Source organism: Nothobranchius furzeri, chromosome 18 (assembly GCF_043380555.1).
Source record: "Nothobranchius furzeri strain GRZ-AD chromosome 18, NfurGRZ-RIMD1, whole genome shotgun sequence".
NCBI classification, from domain to species: Eukaryota; Metazoa; Chordata; class Actinopteri; order Cyprinodontiformes; family Nothobranchiidae; genus Nothobranchius; species Nothobranchius furzeri.
This window is the reverse complement of record NC_091758.1, coordinates 14339950-14358975: the sequence shown is the minus strand read 5'-3', so window position 1 is coordinate 14358975 and position 19026 is coordinate 14339950. Positions and strand designations below refer to the sequence as shown.

The 19026-nt window shown below is 42.7% G+C and overlaps 1 protein-coding gene across 2 annotated transcripts; it reads left to right on the top strand.

Annotated features, from left to right (window-relative positions):
• Positions 1-234: 234 nt before the first annotated feature.
• Positions 235-17826, top strand: cyb561 (cytochrome b561). Of its 2 annotated transcripts, none has more exons than XM_015969259.3 (6): positions 235-370; positions 1565-1772; positions 14724-14822; positions 14922-15025; positions 15101-15258; positions 16801-17826. In XM_015969259.3, the coding sequence occupies exons 2-6, from the start codon at positions 1568-1570 to the stop codon at positions 16991-16993; spliced, it is 759 nt and encodes a 252-aa protein (XP_015824745.1). In that variant the 5' UTR covers positions 235-370; positions 1565-1567; the 3' UTR covers positions 16994-17826. The 2 variants fall into 2 exon arrangements, with proteins under 2 accessions (XP_015824745.1, XP_015824746.1); XM_015969260.3 differs by lacking the exon at positions 235-370 and adding an exon at positions 477-619.
• The last annotated feature ends 1200 nt before the right edge of the window (positions 17827-19026 follow it).

The window sequence follows — 19026 nt, the reverse complement described above, 5'->3', positions numbered from 1 at the left end:
TCTGCTGACGCTCTAACAGAATGTTCTGATCCGGTTCTAAAACATGCGTCTGTTCGGCTCTGATGGGTCGAACAGCAGTTCTGTTCAGATCCACTTTGCTGGAATAAAGACCCCTCCCCATCCATCCTCATGGTGCGTTGCCAAGGTAACGGACCATTACAGGAGGCTGCTGAAGTGTTCTCTGCCCAATGACGTTATAGTGACGTTTACGTATGATTTTTGACTGCCATAGCTGAATCATCTTTTTTCAGTCCCTGGCTAAACACACGCGCGCGCGCGTGCGCGGCCTGTGTGCGTTGAGGACGAGGGGGGAGGCGGACCCACCAGTCCTCTCCAGACCTCCTGAGTCTGTCAGACAGAAGCAGCAGGGGTAAGTAGGCTTTCATCTTTCCAGCTGTCTGTAAAAAAGCGTGAACGTCACCGCGTTAGATCAAACATTACGTCACTTAGAGCAAGTAACAGGTGACGGGACCGAGGGTTAGCTGGTGTCGGTTCTTCTGGCAAGGAAGCGGGACCAAAACCACCGGACAAAAGAGATAACAGAGGGACCGGTTCTAGGTCCAAATGCACACGTCCGGACGGGTTCTCAAGACGAGAGACAGAAGCGACGCACGTGCACGTAACCGATAACTTCCGGTTTTGCGGAGATGCATTAGTTGGTTTTTCATCGTTTTGTGTGTGTGTGTGTGTGTGTGTGTGTGTGTGTGTGTGTGTGTGTGTGTGTGTGTGCTACTCTAAGGGTTCTGATGACGTTTCTATTACCGGATGTCTTTACTGGATGTACATTGATGTCAACATGGTTTAATAAAGGTTTATGAATTTTGAATGAAGATGTGAACCCTTACACCTGTAATCTGAACAATCACACCTGGTGGTGCTTATGCCTGCTCCCTCAGTGGGTAAAACTTCACTTCTGCTGACGTGACGGGGGGTGGGTAGTCTGTGATGTTTCAGCTGATAACAGGGAATTTAACTGACACATAGGCTTCATAATAGCCAGGAGGACGAGGAGACTGTAATAACATCGGAACTACAGATATCGTTGTTTCACTCAGCAGTTATGGTTACAGGTTGGAACAAACTCGCTGTCACTGCTAACAACAACCTGAGACCTGTCTAAGAGAGACTGGACATGATGAAGGTTATTCTGCACGATCTGGACAATTCCAGCTGGAAACCCAAGCCCTCTTCGGTTGTTTCACTTTAACACCCTTAGTTTAATGTTGCTGTGGCTCCTACCGACCACACCTTTGACACACACATTGCTGTCATGTTTCTGAACTTTGACCCATTCAGGACCAGCTGCAGTTTATTCCCCAAAGTGAACGACATAAATTAGTCAAATTAACCCTAATGACCCGGATGAAAAACCAAACCTCAGAACAGTCTGTTTAATCCTCTCAGGCTCAAATTAAGTTTTTCATAAAAGGACGAACAACTAAGTCCTTCAGGGTACTTCCGAGTTTAAAAATGCTCATGAAACACGTATGTGGAGTAACCAGGTAGGTAGGTTTTATCTGCAACGCCTGTCTCCAGAGGGTTATAATCTGTCTCTGCTCCTCAGGTGATGGAGGATTTAAGCCCCCGTCATGGCGGCTCCATGTTTGTAGGCCTGGTGGGAGCATCGCAGGTGCTTGGATTGCTGTCCGTGGTCCTGACTGGGGTATGGATGGGTCACTACCAGGGCGGTTTTGCTTGGGATGGCTCAGCACAGGAGTTCAACTTGCATCCTCTTTGTATGGTGCTGGGTCTGGTCTTCCTGCAGGGTGACGGTGAGTTTGAACTGATTCTGGAACAACAGCCTGGCTGCAGGCTAAAACATGAGTCAGTCACACTTTACATCACAGCACAGACAGAGCTCTTTAGGTCAGATTATCTGAAGATCACTGTCAGTTAAAGGATTCTGTTATTCTCATCCAGTGTTAGACCTACCAAACTTTTCAGTTGTGGGCTCTAGCAAACCTTTCTTTGCCATCCAAGGGTCTGACTGTTATGTATTTAACCTGGTTGTTTGTCATGGTTACAAAATGTCTTAAAATCCAGTGTAAGTGGCGCAAAACAGCATCACAACACTGATACTGCATTTTGCCTGGTTTGTTCCCGGTTGAGTATGTGTGTGTGTGTGTGTGTGTGTGTGTGTGTGCGCGCGTGTGTGTGTGCGCGCGTGTGTGTGTGTGTGTGTGTGTGTGTGTGTGTGTGTGCCCTTGCCTTAAGCTACTGTGTAGCTGATTTATAGCATTAAGCCAAGAAAGAGCAGATATCCATCAGACCAATCCGAGCCCAACCCGACCAGCACAGCCTCTACCACAACAGTGATTCTAATTTACACACACACACACACACACACACACACACACACACACACACACACACACACACACACACACACACGTCTGTTTTTCTTTTTTTTATTTTTATTTTATTGAGCATTAACATTGTAGTATAAAGATAAACATAAAGCACAGCCACAATGCTCCTATTTGTATAATAACCCCACCCTAAGAACATGTTGGACGTCGTTCCAGACTGGGGTAAAAGTTTAAATAAATAAATGAAATAAGTGGATTTAGATGAAGTACACAAAAAAAGAGAGAAGAAAAAAGAACAGAAAAAATTCACCATATTTGAAAAAGTGCACTTAAAGAGAAACTATTTACACAAAATTAATCACAATCACAAAGAGGATATGCGGCAGCCGCTGGACGACTCTCAGACGGGTATGGTTCTGATTTTCTCTAGATGTTTTAGCAATGCACCCCAAACGGCAAAGAATCTCTCATTGGACCCCCTGAGAGCATACTTTATCTTTTCCAGCTGTATAAATTGTGTCAGGCCGCTAAACCATAAAGCGAGTTTGGGTGGCTTTTTTGACTTCCAATGCAATAAATTCCTTCTGCGCGCAAGCAGCGTAGTGAAAGCAATTATGTTTTTATAACTCCCCCTTAATGTTCGATGTCCTCTGTCAATGGCACCAAATTTGGCCATAGCTGCACTGGGCTGAAGCTCAACATTCAGTGTTCAGACAATGTTTTGAAAATTGTTGACCATTAGGTTTTTAAAGTTGGACATGACCAAAACATACGCGTTAAATCTGCAGAGGGATTTCTACATCTCTCACAGCTTGCATCCATGTTTGGAAATATTTTAGCCAGTCTTGCCTTGGTAAGAATGGTGTAGGATCTTGAACTGTATGATGTTTAATTTGGCACATGCAGTGCTGTTATTTACTCTTAAAAGAGCACTCTCCCAAGTCTCCTCCTCCAAGTGAGCCCCCAGCTCATCCTCCCAGTCTGCTCTGATCTTCGCCATTGTTATATTCCTAAAGGATGCTATGCAATTACTAAGTCTTGAGGATTTCAGCAGATTATCTATACCAGTTGTGGGTAATAAATTTGGGAAGTTCTGGTTACTATGCTGAAGGAAATGTCGAACTTGAAAGTATCTAAATAAACTGGACCGAGGGAGGTCCAATTTGTGTGACAGGTCCTGAAAACTTGCCAAAACACTGTCTATGTACGTGTCAGAAAAATTATGGATGCCTCGTCTCTGTCAAATGGCAAATTCAGAATCTAATCTGGCCAGGGGGAAAAGGTGATTATTGTGTATGGGGCTCAAATGGAGAAGGTTTTTAAACCCAAAGTTCTTTCAAAATTGAGCCCACATTTTGAGGGTATCAATAACTATAGGACTGGTGGTGGTGTGCTGCGGTGAGGGGATCGGTAGGCTGGAGGTGGCCAAGGCTCTAAGAGAAGTGGAGATGCAAGGCAGCATCTCAATTTGGCACCAGTCTTCATCAGGGGTATGGAGCCAATACATGATTTTTTGAACATTTGAGGCCCAATAGTAATGACAGAAATTTGGAAGGGCTAAGCCACCTAGGTTTTTCGGCCTCTGTAACAGATCCAACCGTATTCTAGGCTTTTTCCCATCCCATATAAATGAAATTAAAGCTTTATCAATAGATTTAAAAATGATTTTGGAAGGTAAAGTGGGATACACTGAAAAGATTCGACACCTGGGGAGTATATTCATTTTTATACAATTTACCTTCCCTGCCAACGATAGATGAAGTGGCTTCCATTTCTTTAGGTCTGATTAGACTTTTTCAAATAGCAAACTAAAATTTTTGTCATATAGATTGTGCAGATCTCTTATTATATTTATGCCAAGGTATTTAAAGCCGTTCTTGGTTATTTTGAAAGGTATAGCACTGTTATGTATCTGAAGAGCCAGATCATTGACAGGATAGCATTCACTTTTACTGAAGTTCAGGGTGTACCCAGAGAAGGAGCCAAAGCTGCTTAGCGTGTGGATTATATGAGGGACACGGGACAAGGTCAGATACGTACATTAACAGATCGTCCGCATAAAGGGACACTCTATGCTCTCTATCCATCCTGAAGATCCCTGTAATTCATGGCAAAGTTTTGAGCAGAGGTGGAAAGAGTACTAAAATGTTGTACTTAAGTACAAGTATAATTACTTTCATGAAATTTTACTCAATTACAAGTAAAATTACCTGCCTCAAAATGTACTCAAGTAAAAGTAAAAAGTAGCTTATTTCAAATGTAGTCAGAGTAAAAGTTACTTAGTTACTTTTTTGACAGTGCAAGGACGGGCTCTTCTGAATAGTTAAAAAAAAAGACAATGGGGTATAAATGTCAAAGTGGCCGTTTTTTTAATTAAATGAACAAATATGCATATTGAAGTACAAAGGTAGTTACACTGCAAACTAGTAACATAAATTAGGTTATAGTCACAAGCCCATGACTTTTCCCTGAATGCTCATTTAGAGCAGCTGATTTTTAAAGTTAGCAGAGTTCATCTTTGGTAGTGGGTTCACTCACTCATTTAAAGATATCGGCCAGAGGCAAAATTTGTTTGAACAGCATGTGTAAATGTGTATTAAAATCTCAGATGAAAAAGGTTTTTGGATTTTGACGGTTGGAATTGTAAGAAAATCAGATGTTTGTGACCGGCGCAGGAAAAACAGAAACTAACGTCCGGTCTAAGCCTTGGGCAGCAGTTGACGTTTCACATGGAGCTCTGCTGAAACAGCTGTAGTAAACAACGCCTGGCTCCGGTGTTTCTGCGTTAGCGTTATAGCAGAGAACAATGTGTCATCAATCAGATGTAGCTTCTGAAGCCTCTACTAGTCGATCAGATTTGTTTTTTCTCTGGGATACGGCGACGAGAACGGATGTTAGATTACTGGAGAAGTTCAACCGAACTCCGACCCCGCCAGCTGGATATCACTACCAGAGGTGCAGACATGTTTTAGACCGTTTGACTCAGAAGACCTGTGACCTGATTTGGACATAGAGGAGGATTCTGTTCATCTTCAGAACCAAAATCGGTACAGTTTGTTTACTTTTCTTAAAAATTTCATTTCTGTTCTCCACTGGGAGCTCTAAGCTGACAAGTTTTCAGCTGGTTTTAGCTCCATCATGTGTCCCAATATAGTTCAGTAATCTACAGTTTTACTGCTGTGTGTATTTATTGATATAACTCTGGAAAATAATGAACCTACAATTTACCAGAATAAATCTTCCTGATGCTGGAGTAACTCCTTAGCTCAACTCGTTGTTTGCACTAATCCAGGATGTCATGGAGGTTTTAATGTTGAAATATAGAGATCATCTTTTAGATTATATCTCTCTCTGTGTGTGTGTGTGTGTGTGTGTGTGTGTGTGTGTGTGTGTGTGTGTGTGTGTGTGTGTGTGTGTGTGTCGTAGCTTTCCCAAAGGACTTGTTCTTTCCTTACCGGAGCAAACACGGTTAGTTTTGCTGCAGTCATGCTAACGGGACTCGTCTGGAGTCCTGAAGTAGCGGTGCGGTTCTAGATGGATTTATAGTTGTAGGTTATTATTTTAGATCAGACCTGTTATTTAAAAATGCGTGTAGGACACAGACACATGGCTCAGACCTTTTGCTGCAGCTGTAAACGCAATTTTACGTAGTAATTAGGAGCATGAAAGTAAACAAATAACAGTGATTCACAATATTAGCATCAGCAGCTAGCTTGTTTTACGTGCTGGAGTGACGTATGCGAAACACAGTTCTTCACTGTCTGGAGGAGAGGATTTGGATTTTCTTTAATGATTTATGACAAAAGTCCTTAATAAAATAAAAAACTGGACCCAGTACATGTTTATATAGATAATAAAGTGTAGTTATTTTGCATTTCTACAATTTTAATGCCGAGCCAATACCTTTAACCCTTCACCACTGAAATTAGTTTGTTCATTCCAATCCTCCTAAATAATCCTCCAATCATCCAACTGGAATCCTTAAGGGTCCTGTAACGTCCATCCTGTCAGAATAGGCCTTGGGAGCCCAGGTGTTACTAGAACTAATGGTGTCTCCTCACCAGCGTGAGCCTCCAAACTGTGATGGTTGGTCTCCAAACATGAATTTTTAATTCATGCATTTATCTCCTCTTGTAACACTTTAACATGTTTTAAAAGGCTTGTATCATGATATGTTACACCTCCCAGACCAAAAATAGGTCCAATATAAGGAAAATACAAGTTATTTTCCTGAGCCATTACTTCAGCCAAGATATAGGATGCATGGATTTGATGAAGCCATGCTGTCTTATGCAGTCCCACACACACACACACACACACACACACACACACACACACACACACACACACACACACACACACACACACACACACACACACACACACACACACACACACACACACACACACACAGCAGCATGTTAGAATCATGTGAATGACTAATTTAACTACACTGAACTGCTTTTGTAATAATGTAATCTCTTATTCTGGAGTAAAATAAAAAGAAACAAGCTAAATCATCACATATCTGTGGCATCAAGGAGCAAATTCTGAGTTCAGACACAGGGATGGAGCACAATGTTTACACCTGAACAGTATCAGGATTAACTCACAGAGGCCTGCAGGTCTTCTGTTTTATGAGCAGAGTGCTGATAATCGGCTTCTTAGGAGCGCTAAACGTAATTTTGCCACTTCCGTGCGCGGTAAGGAAACACATTTCAAACACGGAACCGAGTCTGGTTGCCGAACCGAGCAGAATTCTGATGACGTCACACCGGTGCGCGAAGGTGCGGGTTCCAACCCACAGGAGAGGAGGGAGAGAGGAGGTAAACAGCGAGTGGATCACAGGGACTGAACTGATGTTTTTGAGCAAAACTGCGGTAAAAATGGCTGTTTGTCCTCATCATAAAGCGTGTAGCCCCCCCACCCCCCCCCCACCCCCCCACCCCCCTCCCAGGTTTAGATGTGGCGCTCAAGCAGGTGTCTCTTGCTGTTCCGACGCTGCTACATGTTATATTTTTAATTTATTAAGCCTACAATTTTATTTTTACTCAATAATGGATATGATTTAAAATGTAGCGAATTACAATTCTTTTTTAAAAACTTACTCAAGTAAAAGTAAAAGTACAGATTTTAAAAACGACTTAAAAAGTATAAATTTACAAAAAAGCTACTCAATTACAGTAACATGAGTAAATGTAATTCGTTACTTTCCACCTCTGGTTTTGAGTGTAATATAAAGGGGCTCTATGGCCAGGGCAAATAACAGTGGGCTGATCGGGCAGCCCTGATGGGTACCCCTAGACAACTTAAAATAACCTGAACATTTACCATTTATGATTATACAGGCTTTGGTTGATGTGTATAGAAGTCTTATCCATGAGATAAAATTAGGTCCATAACCAACTTTCCTCAAACAAGCAAATAAATAATCCCATTTCACCCTATCAAATGCTTTCTCCGCATCCAGCGCGATGACGGCCTCTGGCACCACGCAGGAGAGTGGATAACATTTAGGAGCCGATGGACATTTGTGAATGAGTGGCAGCCTGGGATAAAACCGGTTTGGTCAACAGGTATCACATCATGGATTGTGGTTTCTAGGCGTAGGGCAAGAGCCTTAGCTAAGATTTTTACATCACAGTTCAGGAGTGAGATGGGGCGGTATGAACCACGCGCCGTACTATCCTTACCTGTCTTCAGCAGGAGGAAAATATCTGCTTCATTCATTGTCTGTGGGAGTGACCCCGCGAGACAGGGAGTCATTAAACACATTAAGTCAAATTGTTATTAGTTTGTCAGAAAATTTCTTTAAAAAACTCAATGGGATACCCGTCAGGGCCCGGCGCCTTGCCATTTTGCATTGCCTTTATTGCAGTAAGTATTTCTACATGACTGAGTGGGAGTTCAGCTTGAGTCCTATGAGCGGCTGTTACAAGAGGAGCCTGAAGATTGTTAAAGACATGCTCCATATCAGAGCAGTCGTTTGAGATTTCCGATGTACAAAGCTTTGAATAAAACATTTAGAAGGTTTCTTTAATTTCTGCAGGATCATTTGTTAGCTCCCCATCATCTTTTCGTATCTGTGAGATTTGTTGTGCGGCTGAGTGGCATTTAAGCTGGTGTGCTAGTAAACATCTGGCTTTATCACCATGCTCATACACACAACCTCGTGATTTCAACAGAAGATGTTCAATTTTCTCAGTTGATAGCAAGTTGTATTGTGTTTGGAGGTCTAACTTCCTTTTATAAAGCTCAGGAGAGGGAGAAACCGATTAACGTGCATCTACCATAGAGATGGATTTAATGAATTCCTCTTGGCTAATTCGGTTCATTTTATTTTTTCTAGTCGAATATGAGATTATTTCTCCCCTGATTACAACCTTTAGTGTTTCCCACAGTAGAGGGGGTGAAACATCATCATTCTGGTTAAAATTAGAAAGTCATCTATTTTTTTCATATCATTTCATAAAACCCCTCATCAGCCAGGAGAGTCCGGTCTAATTTCCAGGGTGGGTGTTCTGATTGGTAAAGAGGAAATGCAACATCTAAAAGTACAGGGGCATGATCTGACTCTGCAATGGTTAAATAATCAGTTTTCTTGACTAAGGGGAGACAATTCTGGTCGATGAAGAAATGGTCTATTCTACTATATCAATGATGTACATTAGAGAAAAAAGAAAACAATTTACTTTGTGGAAATAAGAACCGCCAGGGGTCAACACATCCTATTTGAGCCATAAACACGGATAGTAACTTGGCTTTTTTGGAGAGATTTGTAGGTTTGTTACTGGAACGGTCAAGTGCTACATTCATCACACAGTTCAAGTCTCCACCAAAAATCAGTTGTTTTGAGTCCATATCTGGAATTAACGATTTTAATTTGCCAATAAACTTATCATCATCCCAGTTTGGGGCGTACATGTTTATCAGAACCACCAGCCTATGGTACAGGTGTCCTGAAACCATCACAAAACGCCCCTGAGGGTCTGAAATAACAGTGGATGCATTAAATAAAATTATTTTGTGGATTAATATGGTTGTTCTACATGTTTTTGAGTTGAGGCTCAAATGGAAAATTTTTCCTACCCATCCTTTCTTAAGTCTGATGTGATCTTTCACCAACAGGCGGGTTTCCTGGAGAAATGCAATGTCGCAATTTAGATACTTAAGATGATTAAATATCCTAGCTCTTTTAACCGGCCCATTCAAACCCTTCACATTCCAACTAATGAATGCACAGCAGCCACCCTCACCTCAGTATCATTCACCGTGTTTAACTAAAGCGATTACAACCTAAGAGCAAACACTAACAAAAGGTAAGCAAAGAGCATATTTAAGTGCACGATTTGAAAAATTACAACTCTTGTGTACATAAAGGTGAGCAAACAACGCAAAGATCTGGTGGTGTCCCTTCCCTTACTCTTATCGATGAACAAGGAGGAAAACAAAACTAGAACTAAACCCATACTTGTCACTCTCTCTGAGGCAAGCTGCAGGCTAAACACTATAACTAAAAACTTCCAGAAACACATTTTAAACATGTCTGTGCCGGAAGGCTCCCAGTTCCTATGACAGGATATATTTTAAATTCCTTTACAATAATAGACATGCAAAAACACACACAAAAATACAAACTATGTAATTAAGCAATAGAATTACTCAAACAGGTATTTACAGGTATATGAGCAAAATACTTATACACACAATAGAAAGGCATCAACTTTAGTACAACTAAATTGGAGAAATAACACAGGATAATATTATTTAGATCACCCAGAACGCCAATGAGTGTCTGCGCTTTGAGTCCGCGGACCGCAGGTTGACCCGTGCCTGAATGGTGAACTTACTTGTTCCCAAGCTCGGGAGTTTTTCTTCGCTGGGTCGCAGAGTTCAAACCGCAGCTCACAGTCCTACCGAAACTCTGGTCAATGAACTGCTGGGCTTGATCAGGTGAATCGAAGGTGAGCCAGTCGTCTCCATGCATCACGCGCAGCTGGGCTGGATATAACAGGCGAAATCTAACGTTCTTCTGATACAGCGCTTGCTTGACGCCGTTAAACGCGGCTCTCTTCTTTGCGAGCAAAGCGCTGACATCCTGATAGATCCTAATAGTGGCACCTTGGTACTGGAGCTGATGGTTCCTGGCCCAGCGCAGAGCCGCTTCTTTCTGCTGGAATCTGGAGAAGCAGACCAGGTACGCGCAGGGGGGGGGGGGGGGGGGGGTGTTTTCTGGTTGGTTCTGGAAGTTGGGGTTCGGTGAGCTCTCTCCAGGTCAGGAGGAAACACTTCAGAACCCATCATTTCCACCAAGACGTCTGAGATGAACTTTATAGGGTCTTTACCATCTTCGCTGCTTTCGGGAACATTCAGTATGCGGAGGTTAGCTCTCCGTGACCAGTTCTCCAAGTTGTCGCATGAATCTGCCAGCGACTGGTTCTGGATCTGAAGTACCTTGATAGTGGCCTCTGCAACGGTAAGCCATTCAAAGTTATCCCCAGCAACAGACTCCACAGAGGTAAGACGTTTCTGGAACAAGCTCACCGTTGTTTGCAGCGACTCTAATGAGTCTTGGATCGGTCTGATGGCGTCTCGAATCAGGGTGGAAACGTCCTCCTTGAGAGAAGTTCTTTGTTTAGCTAATTCGACGGATAGTTGGTCCATAGCCACCATTACAACCGGAGGGTTTTCAGGACCTGGAGGGCCGTCAGCTGAAGTCGGTGCATTGTTAGCTGCAAAGGATGCTAGCTTGCTTGCAGCACGTGTAGCCGGAGTTTGTTTCGCTTGCTTAGACATGCTCAATATTTTCAAAGTTAGTAAAATTGACTTACACAGCCAGTTGCGTCGCAGTGTGTGCAACAAGTTTGTTCTAAAAAGATAGGTTTAAGATGTGAACCGGGAGCCTTTGCTCATGCGTCCTCCCTCTACTTGACACCGGAAGTCTCTACGTCTGTTTTTCTATCATAGTGAGGACCCACCATTGACTTCCATTCATTTTTGTGATTCTACTTTGCCTAACCCATACACATGCCATAACCATAACCAGTGCTGATCTGTTCCTAACCCTAACCTTAACTAAATCTTAATTGACACCATACCTCTAAATGGTATAGTGAGCTTCTGGTGTACAAGAACACACACACACACACACACACACACACACACGCACAAAGCTTTGGTGCTTGTCAGGATGCATTTTGGTGGATTCTAGTCTATGTTTTACGATTTACTTCTGACAGTGGTGTCCACTTTAATCTAGAGATGGGTGACCTTGACTTTGGAGATGACCTCTAATTTCTTAGGAAGTGGCTGTTGCGTTAGCTCCTTCGGCCCACACGTGAAGTTTTTTATAACAACTATAAACCCTTCACAACCAAAGGAATGCAGAAAACTGCCGCAGGAAAGCCTCTCTGCTCAACAATAGTTGTTAATTACCTTCTGTGCTTATTTTTTCCTGCTTTTTTGTTGCATTTTTAATGTTCAGGATTTTCCAAACATGTATCCATGTTAATCAAAGTGAAACTCCAGAAACTAATAATTCTTTCTTTACTTGTTAATGTGTCCAAACTGTTGGTGCTCTGCTGTTCAGAGGTCGACAGCCCAGGGGACGGCTGCTAATGACAACAATCTGATTAGTTCTACCGCTCCTGTGCTGGATTACATTAGAACAATAAAAGAGAAGGTCAGGGTGGCGGTGGGGTGAGGGCTTCAGGCTAATGCAGTTACATGTGTCAGTGTGGCTGTTTCTGTTTTCATCAGCATCTTTGGCTGCTTTGTATCTGTTCTCAACACCTGAGATCAGCAGACTGACATTAGAAGTGAAGCAGTACCAAGCCATCATGGAGCCTAGGGCAGGTGCTGGTCCAGGACTACCTCAGTCACAGGTGGCTGCGACTGAATGAGAGCACACATAAACCCAGCAGGAAGACAAGTTGAAAACATGAAGCTAACTGTTTGTGAAACCCTTTGAGCTCCGCCCATACGGGTAGACACAGGAGAGTCTCAGGCAGGACACATCAGAAACATGAAGACAATGTCCTTGCAGGCTGCAAATCAGTATTCCTTTAGCAGCAGGTATTGTATTTGCATTTGCATATTTTACTCTCATTGTTAAACATGGTAGACAAAAAGATCCCACTTGTATTCGCAAAAAAACCTGTAATCAGATTACTGTATTTATTTTAAAGCCTTACTCATCAGAGACACTGAAATCAAGTAAAGTAATTAGAAAAACAAATCCTGTGATGCAATGACGAGAGAATGCCAAGCTCCCCTAGGCACCACCAATCGGGCGGCTCCAGAAATGTTTTTCTGCAGGTGCTACGAAGGAGCCAGTCTTTGTATTGAGGGTGCTATGAAGGAAGTGGTCACGCGTACCTATTGTTCTCTAAAACACCTTCAACACTAGCAGATACACATGCGTGCACAACACCTCAACAACACCTGAAACAATCATTAATATACATCATAAACATATGAACAATCGCTGACTTTTCCATGAAATCATAAACACATACAGCCACACAGAAAACCATCTATAGTGTTGCATGCTTAGCTAACATTAGTGTTAGCATTTCCAGCGGCTAAACCCTCGACTGCTGCGGCGATTGAGGGTTGGCTCTCTTCATCCAGATCCGTAGGTTTTTGTGGGTCTGAGATCACTTCCAAAGATTCATTCGTTTCTGAGTGAACCCGTGGAAATGTGGGCAACAAAAAACGATCCATTTTACCACTACCTTTCAATCGTTCATAGGTGGAAAATGAGGTCAAAGATTAACATCAATTTCCTGTTTTGGTTTAAGTTTTTACTATCTATATGATAATTTACTGATTATTTTTGTTTTGTACGTTAAATATTATCACATCCACACGTTACATTAAAATTAAATTGAAAAAAAAAATTCTAATATTTACTTGGGGGTGCTATGACTAATGCAGGGGTAGCTATAGCGCCCCCTGGTGCCGCCACTGCAACCAGTCACTACCAGAAAAGCCAGGACATGTTGATAACGGATAAACACATACTCCCTTGAAGAAAATGAGAACACGAAGTTTCCAACTATTATTTACCTGTGTTGTGTCATGGTCTGCGTCTGCCCCTTCCTTCATGTGTCTCCTGATGTTTCTCCATCCTCTCTAGATTCCCTTCTGTGTCTCTTAGCGCCCTCATGTGTCCTTTGTCTGCATCTCAATTATGTGTCTTATGTTTGTAGCCCTTTAAAGTCTATTCCTCCCAGGTCCTGTGTCATTCATTCATCCCCAGCCCTCCAGGTCTTCCTTCACGTTCTGTAGCTCCAGCCTCTTTGTCCCCAGCTCGGTGTGTGTGTGTGCCATTTCCCTGCTCAGTGTTTGTGTGTGTGTGTGTGTGTGTGTGCGTGTGTGTGTGCGTGTGTGTGTGTGTGTGTGTGTGTGTGTGTGTGTGTGTGTGTGTGTGTGTGTGTGTGTGTGTGTGTGTGTGTCCATTCCCCAGTTCATGGTACGTGTGTATGAGTTTGTGTGTGTCAGTATGTGTCTGTGTGAGTCCTTCCCTCAGTCTTAGGTTTAGTTTTATATTTAGGTTTATCTGCCCTCCATTGGTTCTGTTTCCCCCATTTAGATCATTTGTGTCACCTGCCTTCCCTCCAGCCCTCACTCCACACACCTGCTTCCTGTTTCCTTAATTGTTCTCCCTGTGTATTTAAGCCCTGTCTTGTCTCTGTTTGGTGTTGGTCCATTGTGGTAATTCTGTCAGTCTCTGTTCATGATCTCTAGTGTTACTTGTGCTTCTCGTGTCTCAGTGTTTTGATCTCTAGTTTTTTTGGGGTATTTGGACATCTTTGGACTTTGGCTCCCAGCCTTGGATTTATTCTTTTGTTTTATCCTTCAAAATAAAGGACTTTTTCTTTATATCATCACCTGCCTCGTGTCATCCTGGGTTCCTGCATTTTGGGTCCTACAAACCTCGTATCGTGACATGTTGTTTTAGGTGTCTTTGACTTTTCTTTTTACTGTCAACTACTGTTAATGAATACCAGCTGCAAAGGGTCCTCTGGTACAATATTAGGGGTATAATAGTTTTCCCAACTATCACACAAACAGATGCAGTCTGAGTTTGATTCAGGCCTCATGGTTAACTAATAAAACTTCAGGTAAACCAGACGGAAGCCAGTTTAGTGCAGTTCCAGTCCCAGTATCATGTTCAAGCTATTGGAACAGCATGCTGTGGTCAGCAGGATTAAATGATGCGATGAGATCTAACAAACCAGTAGCTATAAACTCCAGTTTGCTGTGCTGAGCTCTAAATCCAGACTAAGGGATACTTTGTGGGTAAGGACGCACACACAGCGGCTCTTTGATCTGCGTTTGTTCTACAGTGAAAACATGCAGCAGAGTTCAGCCTGTGCAATGTTCTGATGAAGGTCTGCGTCTTTTCAGCCATCCTGGTCTACAGAGTATTTCGTAATGAGGCGAAGAGAAACGTGAAGCTGCTTCATGGCATCATTCACCTTTTGGCCCTCATCATCAGCATTGTTGGTGAGACAAAGCGCTAGAGGATCACCTGATCCTAATCTGACCCGTGGCGATCTCCTCACACACCTGAAGCTGTGTTTGTGTATTGTTGTGTGTGTGTAGGGGTGGTAGCGGTCTTTGACTTCCACAGAGCCAATCAGATCCCAGATGTGTATTCCCTGCACAGTTGGCTTGGCCTGGCCACCTTGGTTCTGTTTTGCCTCCAGGTAAACTCCCATTTTCATGCGTTTCAACCACAGCAGCGCTTCAGCGATCAAAACTCTGACCTGTGTTTCTTCTAGTGGGTGATGGGTCTAATGTTCTTCCTGTTTCCTGTTGCCTCATCATGGGTACGAGCCATGTACCTCCCTGTCCATGTGTTCTGTGGCCTGGCCCTGCTGGTCATGGCCATCAGCACCAGCCTGCTTGGTATCTCAGAGAAACTTCTCTTCAGCATCATGTAGGTCTCAAGTTTCATTGTTTTGTTTTTGTTTGTTGTTTGCAGAATATTGCATTCATTGTTCTTTTGATCAGAATGTGAAAACAAACTATCTAAACAAGACATCAGGATGTTTGTTGCGGAGTCCTTTTTATCATTTCAAAGACCTGGAAGTTGCCTTTTTCGGCTGATCCAAGCCCAACTTTTGTGTTTCACTCCCAACAGCATCCCTGCCTGATGAAATGATGAGTGGAATAAGTAAAAACATCAGAAAACAGGAAGCATGTCAGTGTGGTAAACACAACGCCGCTATTTGGGCTGCGTGGTGGCGCAGTTGTTAGCACTGTTGCCTCGCAGCAGGAAGGTTGTAGGTTTGAAACTCGGCTGTGGTCTTTCTGTGTGGAGTTGCATGTTCTCCTCCAAAGCATTAACATGAACCCATGAGCAATACAATAGTAAAAAGTTTGATAGTTTGAAACTCAGTAGTTCCTCCAGGAGGCTGCAAATGCTGAAACCTGACGAGGTTTGCAGGAAACACACGGCTGTTCAGATACAATCAGGATGTATCAAGTACTAATGGTAGTATTGGTAGAGGTTGACTCTAATCCACTGTATTTTTGACCAACGTAGTAGTAATCAACAAGAGTATGTGGTAAAAAGACCACTGAGTAATGTTTGGTTATAACAGCTGATTTCATTTGTTAAAAAAGATGCAACCAGATAAATGAACATGTAAAGAGCATTTTTGTGTTTTAAAGAACAAAACAACAGGTAAGAAAAACTAAACAATAAACGATGTCCACCACAGAGATTATTCAGATTTTATTGTGAAAATCTGCGTCAGTCCACTTCACAGATGTGCTACTGTGTGTTGGTCCATCACACAAAATACCAGTTAAACATTTAACACATTAACATATAAAACAAAGAAATATATGTTTACATTGCACCTCTCAAGATAAAAGTCAGGAGGCGCTTCAGAAGAACAAAGACTAAAAATAAAACATGATTTGAAAAATGTTTTAAAAAAATTAGGAAGAAGGAAAAATAACCCTCCCACTGTCTTCATGGGTGTGACCCCGCGAGGAAAGTGTACCATTGAGCAGGATTGATGGTTTATCCCTTGGATCCATGTGGCAGGAGTGAGGAGTGAGCACCACCTCACCCCTGCCATGTGGACCTCAAGGGATAAACCATCAGCCCTGCTCAATGGTCAACTTTCCTCGCAGGGTCACACCCATGAAGACAGTGGGAGGGTTAAGGAAGAAAACAAAAAGAGATGTCGTTCAAATACCCTCTTGCATGTTTTCCTCCATATGTATACTTTATAAAACTTTCTAAGTTCTGCCTTAGTATTCTGCCTGAGTATTTCTCTTGCACTATCCTATTGTATACTACTGTACACTATTTTTACTGTATATATCGTATATCTGTTTTTCACCTGTTCCTTTGTCTCTCCTACTGCTTTGAGCATGTACATGACACAACAATTTCCCTCGGGATAAATAAAGTTGTTCTTATCTTATCTTATCAGTGATTGTATTTGTGTTTTCTTCTTCCAAGGTCAACATACTCTCAGTTCGCCCCTGAAGGGGTGCTAGCCAACACCTTGGGGATCCTCCTGGTCTTCTATGGAGGGCTGCTGTGTCACCTGGTCACCAGAGAGGAATACAAACGTCCTCCAAACCCCGAAGAAGAGTCTCTGTCAGTCCACTTTAAGACTCTGGCAGAAGGAGGGTCACCTGCCTCACCCTGACCCAGTGTGGATGCAGCATTCACTGGAGCCTTTCTGCCTTGTGTTTATGACTTAACAGCCACTCCCGAATACGTTTACCGTAAGCGTTGATCCTGCAGAAACCAGTCTAGTAACAGACCATCTACTGGTCTCCTGGTTGGTCAGTTTCAGTTTCATGGGAACTGTCAGCCTCCAGTCTACAATCAATTTATAGAATTCCTGGAGTGGATTCACCTCTTTTACCCTAAAGCTACAGCTTGGTTAGATCTGTGAGTAGATCCAGCTGCCGAACCTGAGAAGTTAAAGGTGAAGGAAACATCTCTTGCTTTAAACAGCATCAGTTTTTTAGAGTGAGATGATGGTAAAGAAATTTAAAAAAAATCTTTGAAGAAAAGTTGATAGAGCACACAAACCATATTTGACTGGTCTGATTTTGTTTTATTATTTAGTAATTATCATGTGGAAGCTAGTGGTGAAGTTCATGTTTTCAAGGGAAAACCCCAAGGTTCTGATCTCTACCTAAGCAGCCTTAAACCCAACCTGGAGGTTTGGGCTCCATGCCTGACAGCTCTGTCCGCTTACGTTTGACTTCACAACATTGTTGACGTTACTCCAGTAAAGTCTGTAAAGTGAGTTCAGTGTAAGATGTTTAAAAGTAGATGTCAGTCATGCAAAAATAGCCAAGCATGGTTTCAGATGGATTACCATAAAGAGTTGTGTTTGATGTGCTTTTGTTTGAGTTCATGCCTCCTCATTAGTGCCTAACAGACCTTCATCATATCTATGTTGCTGGATGTATTTGTCTTAATCTGCTTCTTTACTGTGTAAAACTCCTAATAAATGGTGCCAACCAGCTTCTCCTTTTTCATTTTATCTGAAGGCTCTACCTAACAGAGACCTAGCCCTATAATGGTAACGGACTGAACTCATCACCATGGTAACAGAGGCCTAGCTCTATAATGGTAAAGGACTGATCTCATCACCATGGTAACAGAGGCCTAGCCCTATAATGGTAGCGGACTGATCTCATCACCATGGTAACAGAGGCCTAGCCCTGTAATGGTAAAGGGCCGAACTTATCACCATGGTAACAGAGGCCTAGCTCTATAATGGTAAAGGGCTGAACTCATCACCATGGTAACAGAGGCCTAGCCCTATAATGGTAACGGACTGATCTCATCACCATGGTAACAGAGGCCTAGCCCTATAATGGTAACGGACTGATTTCATCACCATGGTAACAAAGGCCTAGCCCTATAATGGTAAAGGGCTGAACTCATCACCATGGTAACAGAGGCCTAGCCCTATAATGGTAACGGACTGAACTCATCACCATGGTAACAGAGGCCTAGCTCTATAATGGTAAAGGGCTGAACTCATCACCATGGTAACAGAGGCCTAGCCCTATAATGGTAACGGACTGATCTCATCACCATGGTAACAGAGGCCTAGCCCTATAATGGTAAAGGGCTGAACTTATCACCATGGTAACAGAGGCCTAGCCCTATAATGGTAACGGACTGAACTCATCACCATGGTAACAGAGGCCTAGCCCTATAATGGTAACGGACTGAACTCATCACCATGGTAACAGAGGCCTAGCCCTATAATGGTAACGGACTGAACTCATCACCATGGTAACAGAGGCCTAGCTCTATAATGGTAAAGGGCTGAACTCATCACCATGGTAACAGAGACCTAAACCTATAATGGCAACGGACTGAACTCATCACCATGGTAACAGAGGCCTAGCCCTATATTGGTAACGGACTGAACTCATCACCATGGTAACAGAGGCCTAGCCCTATAATGGTAACAGACTGGACTCATCACCATGGTAACAGAGACCTAGCCCTATAATGGTAACAGACTGAACTCATCACCATGGTAACAGAGGCCTAGCTCTATAATGGTAACTGTTTTCATTTCAACCCAGTGTGAATTTGAGTTTGACACCCCTGTTCTAAGCTTTAAACTTGTATTTTAGACTCAATCCCAACCAAATTATTTAAAGATGCTTTTCCTTTGGTTACTGCCCCCATTCTAGATGTAAT